A 12823-nucleotide genomic window follows, 5' to 3' on the forward strand; every position below is an offset into this window, starting at 1 on the left:
AAGTACTTTTTTGAAGATTTATATCAAGCAAAAGATTTATATTTAGCAAAAAGCTAGATGCCAGAAGGATTTAAAGAGAATACAACATCATCCCTCTTTGAACATATAGGACTTTAAATGTTACTTACTGTATTGTTAAAATTCATTATTATTTTTTCATGATAAGTAAGATATCATTAATAAATTACATCAGAAGCAAAAAATTCACCCACTGTCATGGTATCCTTACAAATTAAGCCATTTTCATTTTTTCTATATTCCTTTCCAGCAAAATCTTTCTTGAAGAAGTATTGCTAATAACAGCCCTTTTGCAATAGTATTTTCATGTTTGATCATGCATAGACAAAGAATACAGCTGGTCTATATCAGAGTCGAAAATGAGGTGCTTTTCACAAGAATTTAGCTAAACTGGTAAAATAAGAATATAATGGATAAGATCAGCTATCTATAAAAATCACCTTAAATAAGTGTATGTCAAAAGCAGAAAGATCAGAGTCTGCAAATTTACTTAAAGCCCCTCTGAATGCAAAAGTAATCAACAGTGGAATCAATGGCATAAACACTTGTGAATGACAACGTGTCAACCACAGGCAGTGATCGGCACAAAGTCTAGAAAAGGGGATACTGCTCAGAAGCACATCGTGTCCAGTCAGCGGGAGCATTCCAGTCCCTCCAGATACATCAGAGCTGTTGGAGGTGTTAGTGAGATCTCCCATCAACTCCCCTCCCTCTGACAAAGCACAACAGCCTTCTGTACAATTTGGTTTCTTGTGAGAACTGCCCTGTATTGGGAGATAACAAGCTGACCTCCCGAGAGCAATATCCTGATATACCAGGCAGTTATATTTCTCTCCGTAAAGTAACAAATTTGCATTGTGGCATCTCCAGCAATTTCTTGTAGGTTTAGTGTGAGTCAGTCCTTTAAATCCTAACCAACTATGGAATGTTGACCAAACTGAGTCTGGGCCCTGCGAAGGTGAGGTACAGCCTTGGTCAGGGTGAACTCTCTGAGCCAGTCTTGATGACACCTCTGGTATTGCATTCCTCTCTAATTCCAGCTGTCATCAGCCACTTCCTCATGTGGGAAGACAGTTACAGTAACTGATCATCATTCGATCTTCTTTTTTTTTTATTTGATGTACATCAGAATTACCTTCTGATGCCTATTTTTCTTGGGAAGATTTTCTTCTTTGTATTTTTATTCTTGAAAAGGATTGAGTTCAGATTTCATTTCATTTTGCTTGTTTTTGTGTGTGCATTTGAAACATAAGGATAAAGGCAATGTAAGTCAGATCTTGGGAAATGAACACTGTTGTGTTAGATTTGTTTTTAACCCAAACTATCTGGAGAATAAACAGCAATACTGAATTTAACTTTTCAAATAAAAGAAGCTTCAAACTTACATTGGAACTCATCTCCAAAGTTGGAGTTGGAAGTCGAGGTTGAGGTATTGGTTTTCTTTGAAGAAAACGCATTGGTTTCTTTGCTTCGAGGCCCTTATTCTTCTTTTCCAACAGTGCCTGAAATAACACACCAGTGAGTGTCATTTCTTACCTTTGTATTTTTTCCCACTACCAAATCTAGGCCACAGATCTCAATATCAATCAGAAATAATTTTCTCTATGGCCATGCTAGAACGGTTTGAGAAAGTCCAAACCAGGATGCACCTATGATATTCCCATGCATAAGTTAACCAGGGAACAAACATGAAACATATTCTAGGTGTATCCATTTTAATCAAAAGTTTTGGAGACTTCAAACATTTTTTTTTGAGTTTTTGGAAGGTTCTGTCATGTGTATATGCAAGCAAAACCCCCAACTTCTATTCTTCCATATGAGCTAATTTGCTGTTTTAAATGACTGCCTGGGCAATAGAAAATTGTCCTGTGTAGTAAATGACTGAAATATTTAGTATGTTTTGTTGTTATGGGGGAACTAAGGGGCATTAAATGGCAATTATCTCAAAGTGAAGAGAGCTTTACTTTGGGCTTGAAGGCCTACACATCAAGATTTTTGAACATGGTTCCTTGTGGAAGAGTGTATGTGTTTCTGTTTAAACATGCATTTTATTTTCTTTTGATCATCAAAAATCCTGCCGAAATTATACATAAGATTTTGTTCATCAGTTCCATTTTAAGACCAGAGGGGGATACTTTTAAACTTAAAAGTATCAAAAATTCTGATCTCTGTGATTTTAAAATCACACTTTCATTACTTTTTCATCACATAATTTTTATATTATTTTTTCCGTAAAAACACAAATAAGTGATAAAACACTTAAATAAGTGATAAAGCACTAAGCCAAGACTTGAAATTAATAAAAATATGAAAATTATGAGTAAAATTTGGAACCACATCCAATTATTGTGGTTGTAACCGAGCATCTGAGTTTCCTGAAAATAAATTGGATGGCAAATATATATAATAGCTCTACGATAACCCAAACTAATGAATCAACAGGAAGCAGCAGCAGTTTAAAAGTACAGTTTGTCCTTGAACAACATAGGTTTGAACTGCATGGATCCACTTATACATAGATTTTTTTCAATAAATATATTAGAAAAATTTGGGGAGATTTTTGACAATTTTTAAAAACTTGCAGACAAACCACATAGCCCAGAAATACTGAAAAAGTTAGGTATGTCATGAATGCATAAAATATATGTAGATATTAGTCTTACTACCATAAAATACACAAAATCTATAAAAAATTAAAATTTATCAAAACTTATGCACATAAACACTTACAGACCAAACATGGTGCCATTCAAAGCCAAAAGAAATGTAAACAAACGTAAAGATGCAGTGTTAAATCATAACTGCATAAAAGTAACTGTAGGGCTTCCCTGGTGGCGCAGTGGTTGAGAATCCGCCTGCCGATGCAGGGGACACGGGTTCGTGCCCCGGTCCGGGAGGATCCCACATGCCACGGAGCGGCTGGACCCGTGAGCCATGGCCGTTGAGCCTGCACGTCCGGAGCCTGTGCTCCGCAACAGGAGAGGCCACAACAGTGAGAGGCCTGCATACCACAAAAAAAAAAAAAAAAAAAAAAAGTAACTGTAGTAAATACTATACTACTGTAATAATTTCATGACTACCTCTTATTGCTTCTGCTGTGAGCTCAAGTGTTGCTAGTATCCACTTAAACTGCAGGGTGACACTAATCATCTATGAGTGAACAGTTCATCTCTCCAGTAAGTTGCATGTCATGGTAACAAGTGATCTCTAGCAGTTCTTGTATATTCTTCATTGTGTTTAGTGCAATACCATAAACGCTGAGTAACACCATGGGAGCCATACGAAGTGCCACTAGTGATGGTGGGAGCGCTCCCAAGAAGCAGAGAAAAGTCGTGACATTACAAGAAAAAGTTGAATTGCTTGATATGCACCATAAATTGAGGTCTGCAGATGCAGTTGCCCACCATTTCAAGATAAATGAATCCAGCGTAAGGACCATTGTGAAAAAAGAAAAAGAAATTCATGAAGCCATCACTAGCTACACCAGCAGATGTGAAAACCTTGCAATCTTTGCAAAATACCTTTTTATCACATGTTGAAAATGCAGCTTTCACGTGGGTGCAGGATGAAAGGCATACTATAGACTGTAATATGATTCAAGAAGAAGTGAAGTCATTATAGGAGAACTTAAAGTAAAAGGAAGGTGAAGGATCTAAAGTTGGAGAATTTAATGCCAGCAAAGAATGGCTTGATAGTTTTAGAAGGAGGTTTGGCTTAACGCAAGATAACAGGAGAAGCAGCTTCTGCTGACCAAGAGGCAGAAGATACGTTCCCAGACACCACTAAGAAAATCATTGAGGAGAAAGGATATCTGCCTGAACAGGTTTTTAATGCAGATAAAAGTACTCTATTCTGGAAAACAGTGCCACAAAAGACATTATTAGTAAGGAAGAGAAGCGAGCACCAGGATTCAAGGCAGGAAGGGACAGGCTTACTCCACTGTTCTGTGCAAATGCAGTCGGGTTCTTATCAGGACTGCCTTTATCTACAAAGCTGCTAACCCTCCAGCCTTGAAGGGAAACGATAATTACCAGCTTCCAATCTTTTGGTTGTAAAAGAAGGCCTGGATGTAAAAGAGGCCCTTTTTCTGGATTGGTTCCATTAATGAGTTGTCCCTGAAGTCAGGAAGTACCTTGCCGTTAAGGGACTGCCTTTTAAAGTTCTTTTGCTATTGGACAACATCCCTGGTCACCCAGAACCCCGTGAGTTCAACACCAAAGGCATCAAAGTGATCTACTTGCCTCCAAACACAATGGCTGTAATTTAGCCTCTAGATCAGGGGGTGATAAGGACTTTTATGGCTCATTACACATGGTACTCTGTGGAAAGGATTGTCAATGCTGTGGAAGAGAGAACACCACAAAAGTCCAGAAGGATTACACCATTGAAGATGCCATCATTGTTACAGAAAAAAAACTGTGAGAGCCATTAAGCCCCAAACAATAAATTCTTGCTGGAGAAAACTGTGTCCAGATGTTATGCATGACTTCACAGGATTTATGACAATGTCAATCAAAGAAATCATGAAGTAGATTCTGGATATGATAGAAAAGGTGGTGGTGGGGGGTGAAGGGTTTCAAGACATGGATCTTGGAGAAATTCAAGAGCTAAAAGACAGCACACCAGAGGGATGAACAGAAGACTACTTGATGGAGGTGCATGCTCCCTAACCAGTGACACACAATGAGGATGAGGATGTCGAAGAAGCAGTGCCAGAAAACAAGTGACATTAGAGGATCTGGGAGAACAATTTCAACTATTCAAGGCTGCTTTTGACTTCCTTTTATGACACGGACCCTTCTATGATATGGGCACTGAAACTAAAGCAAATGATGGAAGAAGGATTGGTACCATATAGAAACATTTTTTAGAGAAATGAAAAAGCAAAAATAGTCAGACAGAAATTACAAATGTATTTCTGTAAAGATTGCCTGCCTCTCCTGCCTCCCCTTCCACCTCCTCTACCTCTTCCACCTCTGCCACCCCTGAGACAGCAAGACCAACCCCTCATCTTCCTCCTTCTCTTCAGTCTACTCAATGTGGAGACCACCACAAAGATGAAGACCGTTGTGGTGATCCACTTCTACCTAATGAATGGTAAATAATCATCATGCCATACAGTTAATAATCTACTTATCTGTTATATATGTGTGTGTCTTTGTGTAAAAATCGAATAACTATACAAGATGTTTTCATGTCATCATGATCATCATCGCCTAAGTATTCATTGAGTAGAACATTGTGTCCAAGACTTGTATTGAGTTCAGTGAAGTAAGATCAAACAAGAGAGCTGTGTTACAGATTTCAACTGAAGAAACTGTTTCAAGGAGAGAATAACCAGTCAAGTACTGCAGAGAGAAGAGAATTGACTGCTGTGTGGTAGTTAGCAATGTGGAGGGCACTGCTGACGACAGCAGATTCATTGGAGTCTTTGTTTTAAAGTCTGTTTTGTCTGGAGAAGATCAAGATGGTGGAGTAGGACACAGAACTCACCTCCCCCAATAAGTACATAAAAAATACATCTACATGTAGAACAATTCTCACTAAAAACTAACTGGAGACTCACAGAAAGACTCTTGTACAACCAAGGCTGTAAGAAAGATCCACATGACACTGGGTAGAGAAGAGAAATGATTAAGTCATAACCTCCCAGGGGATTCAGAAGAGGAGGGGGTTAAACACAGGCAGAGATCCTCCCTAGGGAGTGAGCAGTTTGAGTCACATATTGGGCACCACAGTCCTGGGGTCTGACACAGGGACAACAAATCCCCTTGTCTGGTTAGAGGGACAGTGGGAGTAACAGGAGGACTGTGGGAGCCTGTACTCTGCTTGTAAGGAGCATGTGCGTGCTTGATTGCTCACAGAGCAGGGCAAAGAGGGTGGACTGAAAATTGCATGGGTGGCTGGCTGGTTTCCCATGAATGCCTCGGCGTGTGCACCAGCCTGAGCCAAGAGAATGCTCCAGCCCTGCTTAAAAGCTTGGCTGTGAGACACAGAAGTGGTTCAGATATAAAGCAGCATCTGAGTAGGGTGGCGACAGCCATTGCTAGTGCTTACACAGGCAGGGCATCAGGACAGTCCAGATCTCTGGCCCCAGCCAGACAACCACGGTGTGTGTGCCAAGGCTTGTGCTCCAATCCATGCCAGGTACTCTATACCAGCCCCTCTTGCTCCAGCATTGCTCTCATATCTGGGGTAAGGGTGCCAGTGCTGGGAATGGGGAGAGTGCACACTTGGAAGGAATGGAGCCAGCCCAGACCTGACCCTCAGGGCTTCTGCTACATCAACATGGTATAGGAACCCACCCTCGATAGGGTGGTGATGGTCACTGAGCAGAGGGGAAGCCCTGCGTTACAACAGGCTTTGGCCCTAGCACCTCCATCTCCAGCCCCACCTTCTGCCAAGGTGAGAGTTGCCAACATGCCCTGAGAAAACGTGACTTGTGTTCATGTCAAATTCAGCTCTCCCACCAAAGCCACTGGGTACAGACAGAGAGTATAGGGATACTCCCCCATAAGGACACCCCTTCAAGACCACTATAGGTAACTGTTTCATGTAATTTCATAGAAACAAAGAAAAGCAAAATAAGAAGACAGAGGGGGCTTCCCTGGTGGCGCAGTGGTTGAGAATCCGCCTGCCGATGCAGGGGACACGGGTTCGTGCCCTGGTCCGGGAAGATCCCACATGCCGCGGAGCAACTAAGCCCGTGAGCCATGGCTGCTGGGCCTGCGCGTCCGGAGCCTGTGCTCCGCAACGGGAGAGGCCACAGCAGTGAGAGGCCTGCATACCGCAAAAAAAAAAAAAAAAAAAAAAAAAAAGAAGACAGAGGAATTTGTCTCAATTGAAAGAGCAAGACAAAACCTCTGAAAAAACAACCAATTAAACAGAAATAAACAATTTACCAGATAAAGAATTCAAAGCATTAGTAATAAGTATGATTTCTGAATTAGGAAAAAAAGGATAGATGAATACAGAGAGAATTTTAAAAAGAACTAGAAAATATAAAAAAGGACAGGTCAGAACACTGAAGAAGACAACAGTTGAAATGAAAACACATTAGAAAGAATGAATAGGAGATTCGTGATAAAGAAGAACACATAAGTGATCTGGAAGATAGAATAATGGAAATCACCCAATCAGAACAAGAAAAGAAAAACAAAAAATGAGAACAGTTTAATGGATCTATGGAACAACATGAAGGATATCAACATTTACATTATAAGGGTCCCAGAAGGAGAAAAGAGAGAGAAGGGGGTCAAAATGTATTTGATGAAATTATGGCTGAAACTTTCTGAACTTGAAGAAAGAAACATATCCAGCTACTATACAGGAAGCACAGTGTCCCAAACAAGGTGAACCCAAACAGACCTACACCAAGACATATCATAATTAAAATAGAAAAAGTTAAAGATAAGGCAAGAATTCTAAAAGCAGCAAGAGAAAAACAAAGAGTCATATACAAGGGAACCACCATAAAGCTATCAGCTGATTTTTCTGCAGAAACTTTGCAGGCCAGAGGGAGGGCCATGATATATCCAAAGTGTTCAAAGGGAAAAATCTCTAACCTAGCAAGATTATCATTTAGAATTGAAGGAGAGACAAATAACTCAGACAAGCAAAAACTAAATAAGAGTTCATCAGTACTAAATCTACACTAAAAGAAATGTTAAAGGGTCTTCTCTGAGTTTAAAAAAAAGCCTATGACAAGGAGTAAGAAACTATAGTAAAGGAAAAATCCCACTAGGAAAGGAAAATATATAGTAAAGGCTGAGGATCAACCACTTAAATAAACGAGTACAAAGGTAAAAGACAAAAACTGTAAAAGCAAATATAACTACATGTGTAGTGAAGGTATAAACAAGAAGACATAAAATAGGACATCAAAACACAAAATGTGGGGGAAGGGATCAAAAAAGGTAGATCTTTTACAATGTGTTTGAATTTAAATTACTACAAGTTTAAAAGAAGTAGGTTTAGTTATAGATCAACATATATGAATCCTGTGGTAACCACAAATCAAAAACCTACAGTAGTTACACATAAATGCAGAGGAAAGGAACATAAGCATACTACTAAAGAAAATCATCAAACTAAAAGAGAAGAAGCAAAAAGAAAAAATGAACAGAGAAAAACTACAAAAACAACCAGAAAACAAATGAAAATAATAAATACAAACCTATCAATAATTACTTTAAATATCAATGGACTAAATAGTCCAATCAGAAGACATGGGGTGGGTGACTGGATAAGAAAGACAAGACAAGAAAGCAGGGGTAAAGTGTTTTGTTTGGCTAATTGAAACTTTGGCTCTCATATGCCAATGCCCAAGCTCTTGAGCCTAATATTCCTTCCTCAACCAGCAGCCTTGATAAAACTTACAAAACTCTATTTGAAGAGTTTATACTATATTGCTCCTTTTCTCAAACCAGGGAGAGGGTCCTAAGGTAAAAGGAAATGTCTTGTATCTGGATTGTGTGGAGCTGACTTAAGGATATGTATTTTTGAACTCATCCAACTCTATATGCAAATATGTGTACATATAATTTACATATAAGAAAACATATTTTCTTATATATAAATTATACCTCAGTCAAGCTGATTGAAAATATTCAGATAAACATGTACACACACACACACACACACACACACACACACACACACACACACACACAGGATGGTATTAAAATATTACCCCTTAAAAAAAAAAAGAGGGTAGCACTACTCATATCAGATAAAATAGACTTTAAAAAAGTCTATAACAAAAGATAAAGAAGAGCTTTATGTAATAATAAAGGGATCAATAAAGAAGAGGATATTACACTCGTTAATGTATACGCACCCATTACAGGAACACCTAAATATATAAATCAAATATTAACAGACATAAAGGGAGAAGTTGATAATAATACAATAATAGTAGGGGACTTTAAATCTGACTTATATCAATGGACAGATAATCCAGGCAGAATATCAATTAGGCAACACTGGTCTTAAATGATACAATAAACCATTTGGGCTTAATGGGTAGCTACAGGACATTCTATCCCAAAACAGCAGAATATACTTTGTTTTCAAGTGCACATGGAACATTATCCAGGATGGATCACATGCTAGGCCACAAGTCTCAACAAATTTAAGAAAATAGAAATTGTGTCAAGCATTTTTTTTCTACCACAATTGTATGAAACTAAAAATCAGTTACAGAAAAAAAAGGGAAAAGCACAAACGTGGAGACTAAACAACATGTTACTAAAAAACTCAATAGGTCAGTAAAGATATCAAAGAGGAAATACCTCAAGACAACTGAAAATGGAAACACAACTTTCCAAAATTGGTGGAATGCAGCAAAAGCAGTCCTAAGAGGAAAGTTTATAGTGATACACGCCTACCTCAAGAAACAAACAAAAAATCTCAAACAACCTAACACTGCATTGAAAGTAATTAGAAAAAGAAGACCAAACAAAGCCCAAAGTCAGTAGAAAAAATGAAATAATAAAGATCAGAGAAGACATAAATAAAACAGAAACCAAATAAATTTAAAAAATCAATGAAACCAAGGGCTGGTTTTTGAAAAGATAAACACAGTTGACAAAACTTTAGCCAGGCTCCTCAAGAGGAAAAGAGAAAGGACCCAAATCAACAAAATGAGAAATGAAAGAGGAGAAATAACAACCGATATCACAGAGATGCAAAAAATAAGGAAACATTATGAATAGTTATATGACAACAAATTGGACAATCTAGAAGAAATGGACAAATTACTAGAAACATATAACCTTCTAAGACTGAATCAGGAAGAAATAGACAATCTGAACAGACAGATCACTATTAGTGACTTGAATCTGTAAAAAACAAAACAAAAAAACCCTAAACAAAACACAACAAAAACAAACAAAATAACCCTCTCAGCAAACGGAAATCCAAAACAAGACAGCTTCACGAGGGAATTCTACCAACCTAGTCTTAACTTTTCCAAAAAATGGAAGAGGATGGAGCACTCCCCAAATCATTCTATGAGGCCACCATTACCCTGATACCAAAAGTAGACAAAGACACTGCAAAAAAGAAAATAACAGGCCAATATCTTCCATGAATATATATACAAAAATCCTCAACAAAATATCAACAAACCCAATCCAACAACATAAAAAAAGGTTCATACACCATGATCAAGTGGGATTTATTTGAGGGATGCGAAGATGGTTCGCATCAATATGATACACCACATTCACAAAAGGAAAGGCAAAAATCATATAATCATCTCAACATAGGCAGAAAAAGCATTTTACAAAATTCAACATCCACTCATGATAAAAATTCTCATCCAAGTGGATATAGAGGAAACATATCTCAACATAATAAAACCCATTTATCACAGACCCACAGCTAACATCATACTCAATGGTGAAAAGCTGAAAGTTTTTCCTCCAAAATCAGGAATAAGACAAGAATGCCCACTCTTGCCACTTCTATTTAACATAGTGTTCGAAGTCCTCATCACAGTAATCAGACAACAAAAAACAAAAAAACACATCCAAATTGGAAGGGAAGAAGTAGAGCTGTCACTATTTGCAAATGACATACTATATATAGAAAACCCTAAAATTTCCACAAAAGAAACTATTAGAACCAATAAATTAATTCAGTAAAGTTACAGGATATGTGCTTTTCTATATACTAATAATGAACTATATCATAAAGAGAAAGCAAGGAGGGCTTCCTTGGTGGCGCAGTGGTTTAGAATCTCCCTGCCAATGCAGGGGATATGGGTTCGAGCCCTGGTCTGGGAAGGTCCCACATGCCGTGGAGCAACTAGGCCCATGAGCCACAACTACTGAGCCTGCGCGTCTGGAGCTTATGCTCTGCAACGAGAGGCTGCGAGAGTGAAAGGCCTGCGCACCATGATGAAGAGTAGCCCCCGCTCACCACAACTAGAGAAAGCCCTCGCACAGAAACGAAGACCCAACACAGCCAAAAATAAATAAATAAATAAAATTTTTTTTAAAAAGAGAAAGCAAGGAAACAATCCCATGTAAAGTCACATCAAAAATAATAAAATACCTAAGGAATACACTTACCAAGGAGGTCAAAGACCTCTACTCTGAAACTATAAAACATTGATGAAGGAATCTGAAAATGATACAAGGAAATGGAAATATATCCCATGTTCTTGAATTGGAAGAATTAATATTGTTAAAATGTCCATAGTGGGGGGAAGAGAGAAGATGGTGGAAGAGTAAGACACGGAGATCACCTTCCTCCTCACAGATACATCAGAAATACATCTACACGTGGAACTGCTCCTATAGAACACCCACTGAACGCTGACAGAAGACCTCAGACCTCCCAAAAGGCAAGAAACACCCCACGTACCTGGATAGGGCAAAAGAAAAAAGAATAAACAGAGACAAAAGTATAGGGACGGGACATGCACCAGTGGGAGGGAGCTGTGAAGGAGGAAAGGTTCCCACACACTAGGAGCCCCTTCACGGGTGGAGACTGCGGGTGGCAGAGCAGGGAGCTTCAGAGCCGCGGGGGAGAGCGCAGCAACAGGGTGCGGAGAGCAAAGCGGAGAGATTCCCACACAGAGGATCGGTGCCGACCGGCACTCACCAGCCCGAGAGGCTTGTCTGCTCACCCGCCAGGGTGGGCGGGGGCTGGGAGCTGAACCTCTGGCTTCAGTCTGATCGAAGGGAGAGGTCTGGAGTTCGCAGCGTGAAAAGAGCCTGAAGGGGTTAGTGAACCATGGCTAGCTGGGAGGGAGTCTGGGAGAAGACTGGAGCTGCCGAAGAGGCAAGAGACCTTTTCTTCCCTCTTTGCTTCCTGGTGCACGAGGAGAGGGGTTTAAGCGCGCCACTTAAAGGAGCCCCAGAGACGGGGGTGGAGCTGCTGAAGAGACAGGAGACTTTTTCTTGCCTCTTTGCTTCCTGGTGCGCGAGGAGAGGGGTTTAAGTGCGCCACTTAAAGAAGCTACAGAAACGGGTGTGGAACTGCCGAAGAGACAGGAGTCTTTTTCTTGCCTCTATGCTTCCTGGGACGTGAGGAGAGGGGATTAAGTGCACTGCGTGAAGGAGGTCCAGAAACGGGCGTGAACTGCGGCTGTGGGTGCACACACCAAAGACGGGTGTGGGACGCTACAGTTGCTGCTGCCGCCACCAAGAGGCCTGTGTGCGAGCACAGGTCACTCTCCACACCTCCCCTCCCGGGACCCTGTGCAGCCCACCACTGCCGGGGTCCCGGGATCCAGGGACAGCTTCCCTGGGAGAACGTGCAGCACGCCTCAAGCTGGTGCAGCATCACGCTGGCCTCTGACACCGCAGGTTCGCCCCGCATCCGTGCCACTCCCTCCCCCCGGCCTCTGCCAGAGCCGCGGAATCAGCTGCTCCTTTAACCCCATCCTGTCTGACTGAAGAGCAGACGCCCTCGGATGACCTACAGGCAGAGGCGGGGCCAAGTCCAAAGCTGAACCCCAGGAGCTGTGCGAACAAAGAGGAGTGGGGCAGGTCTCTCCCAGCAGCTTAAGAAGCAGCGGATTAAAGCTCCACAATCAACTTGAATTGCCCTGCATCTGTGGAAAACCTGAATAGACAGCGAATCAGCCCAAGCTGAGGAGGTGGACTTTGGGAGCAAGATATATTATTATTTTCCCCTTTTTTTCTTTTTGTGAGTGTGTATGTGTGTGCTGCTGTGTGAGATTTTTTCTGTATAGCTTTGCTTTCAGCTTTTGTCCTAGGGTTCTGACCAACACTTTTTTTAAAAATTAAATTATTTTTCTTAATAATTATTTTTTATTTTAATTACTATA

At 40.3% G+C, this 12823-nt stretch overlaps 1 protein-coding gene across 2 annotated transcripts in view; it reads right to left on the bottom strand.

Moving 5' to 3' along the window:
* The window catches only part of CFAP91 (cilia and flagella associated protein 91), a 149581-nt gene that overhangs the window by 50392 nt on the left and 86366 nt on the right, over window positions 1-12823 (bottom strand). For both annotated transcript variants that reach the window (XM_059064733.2, XM_067035355.1), the window contains exon 11: window positions 1404-1520. In XM_059064733.2, the coding sequence (XP_058920716.1) occupies window positions 1404-1520 (117 nt within the window). The remainder of the gene's footprint in view (window positions 1-1403; window positions 1521-12823) is intronic.

This window comes from Kogia breviceps, chromosome 5, assembly GCF_026419965.1.
Source record: "Kogia breviceps isolate mKogBre1 chromosome 5, mKogBre1 haplotype 1, whole genome shotgun sequence".
In the NCBI taxonomy this organism is placed as follows: domain Eukaryota; kingdom Metazoa; phylum Chordata; class Mammalia; order Artiodactyla; family Physeteridae; genus Kogia; species Kogia breviceps.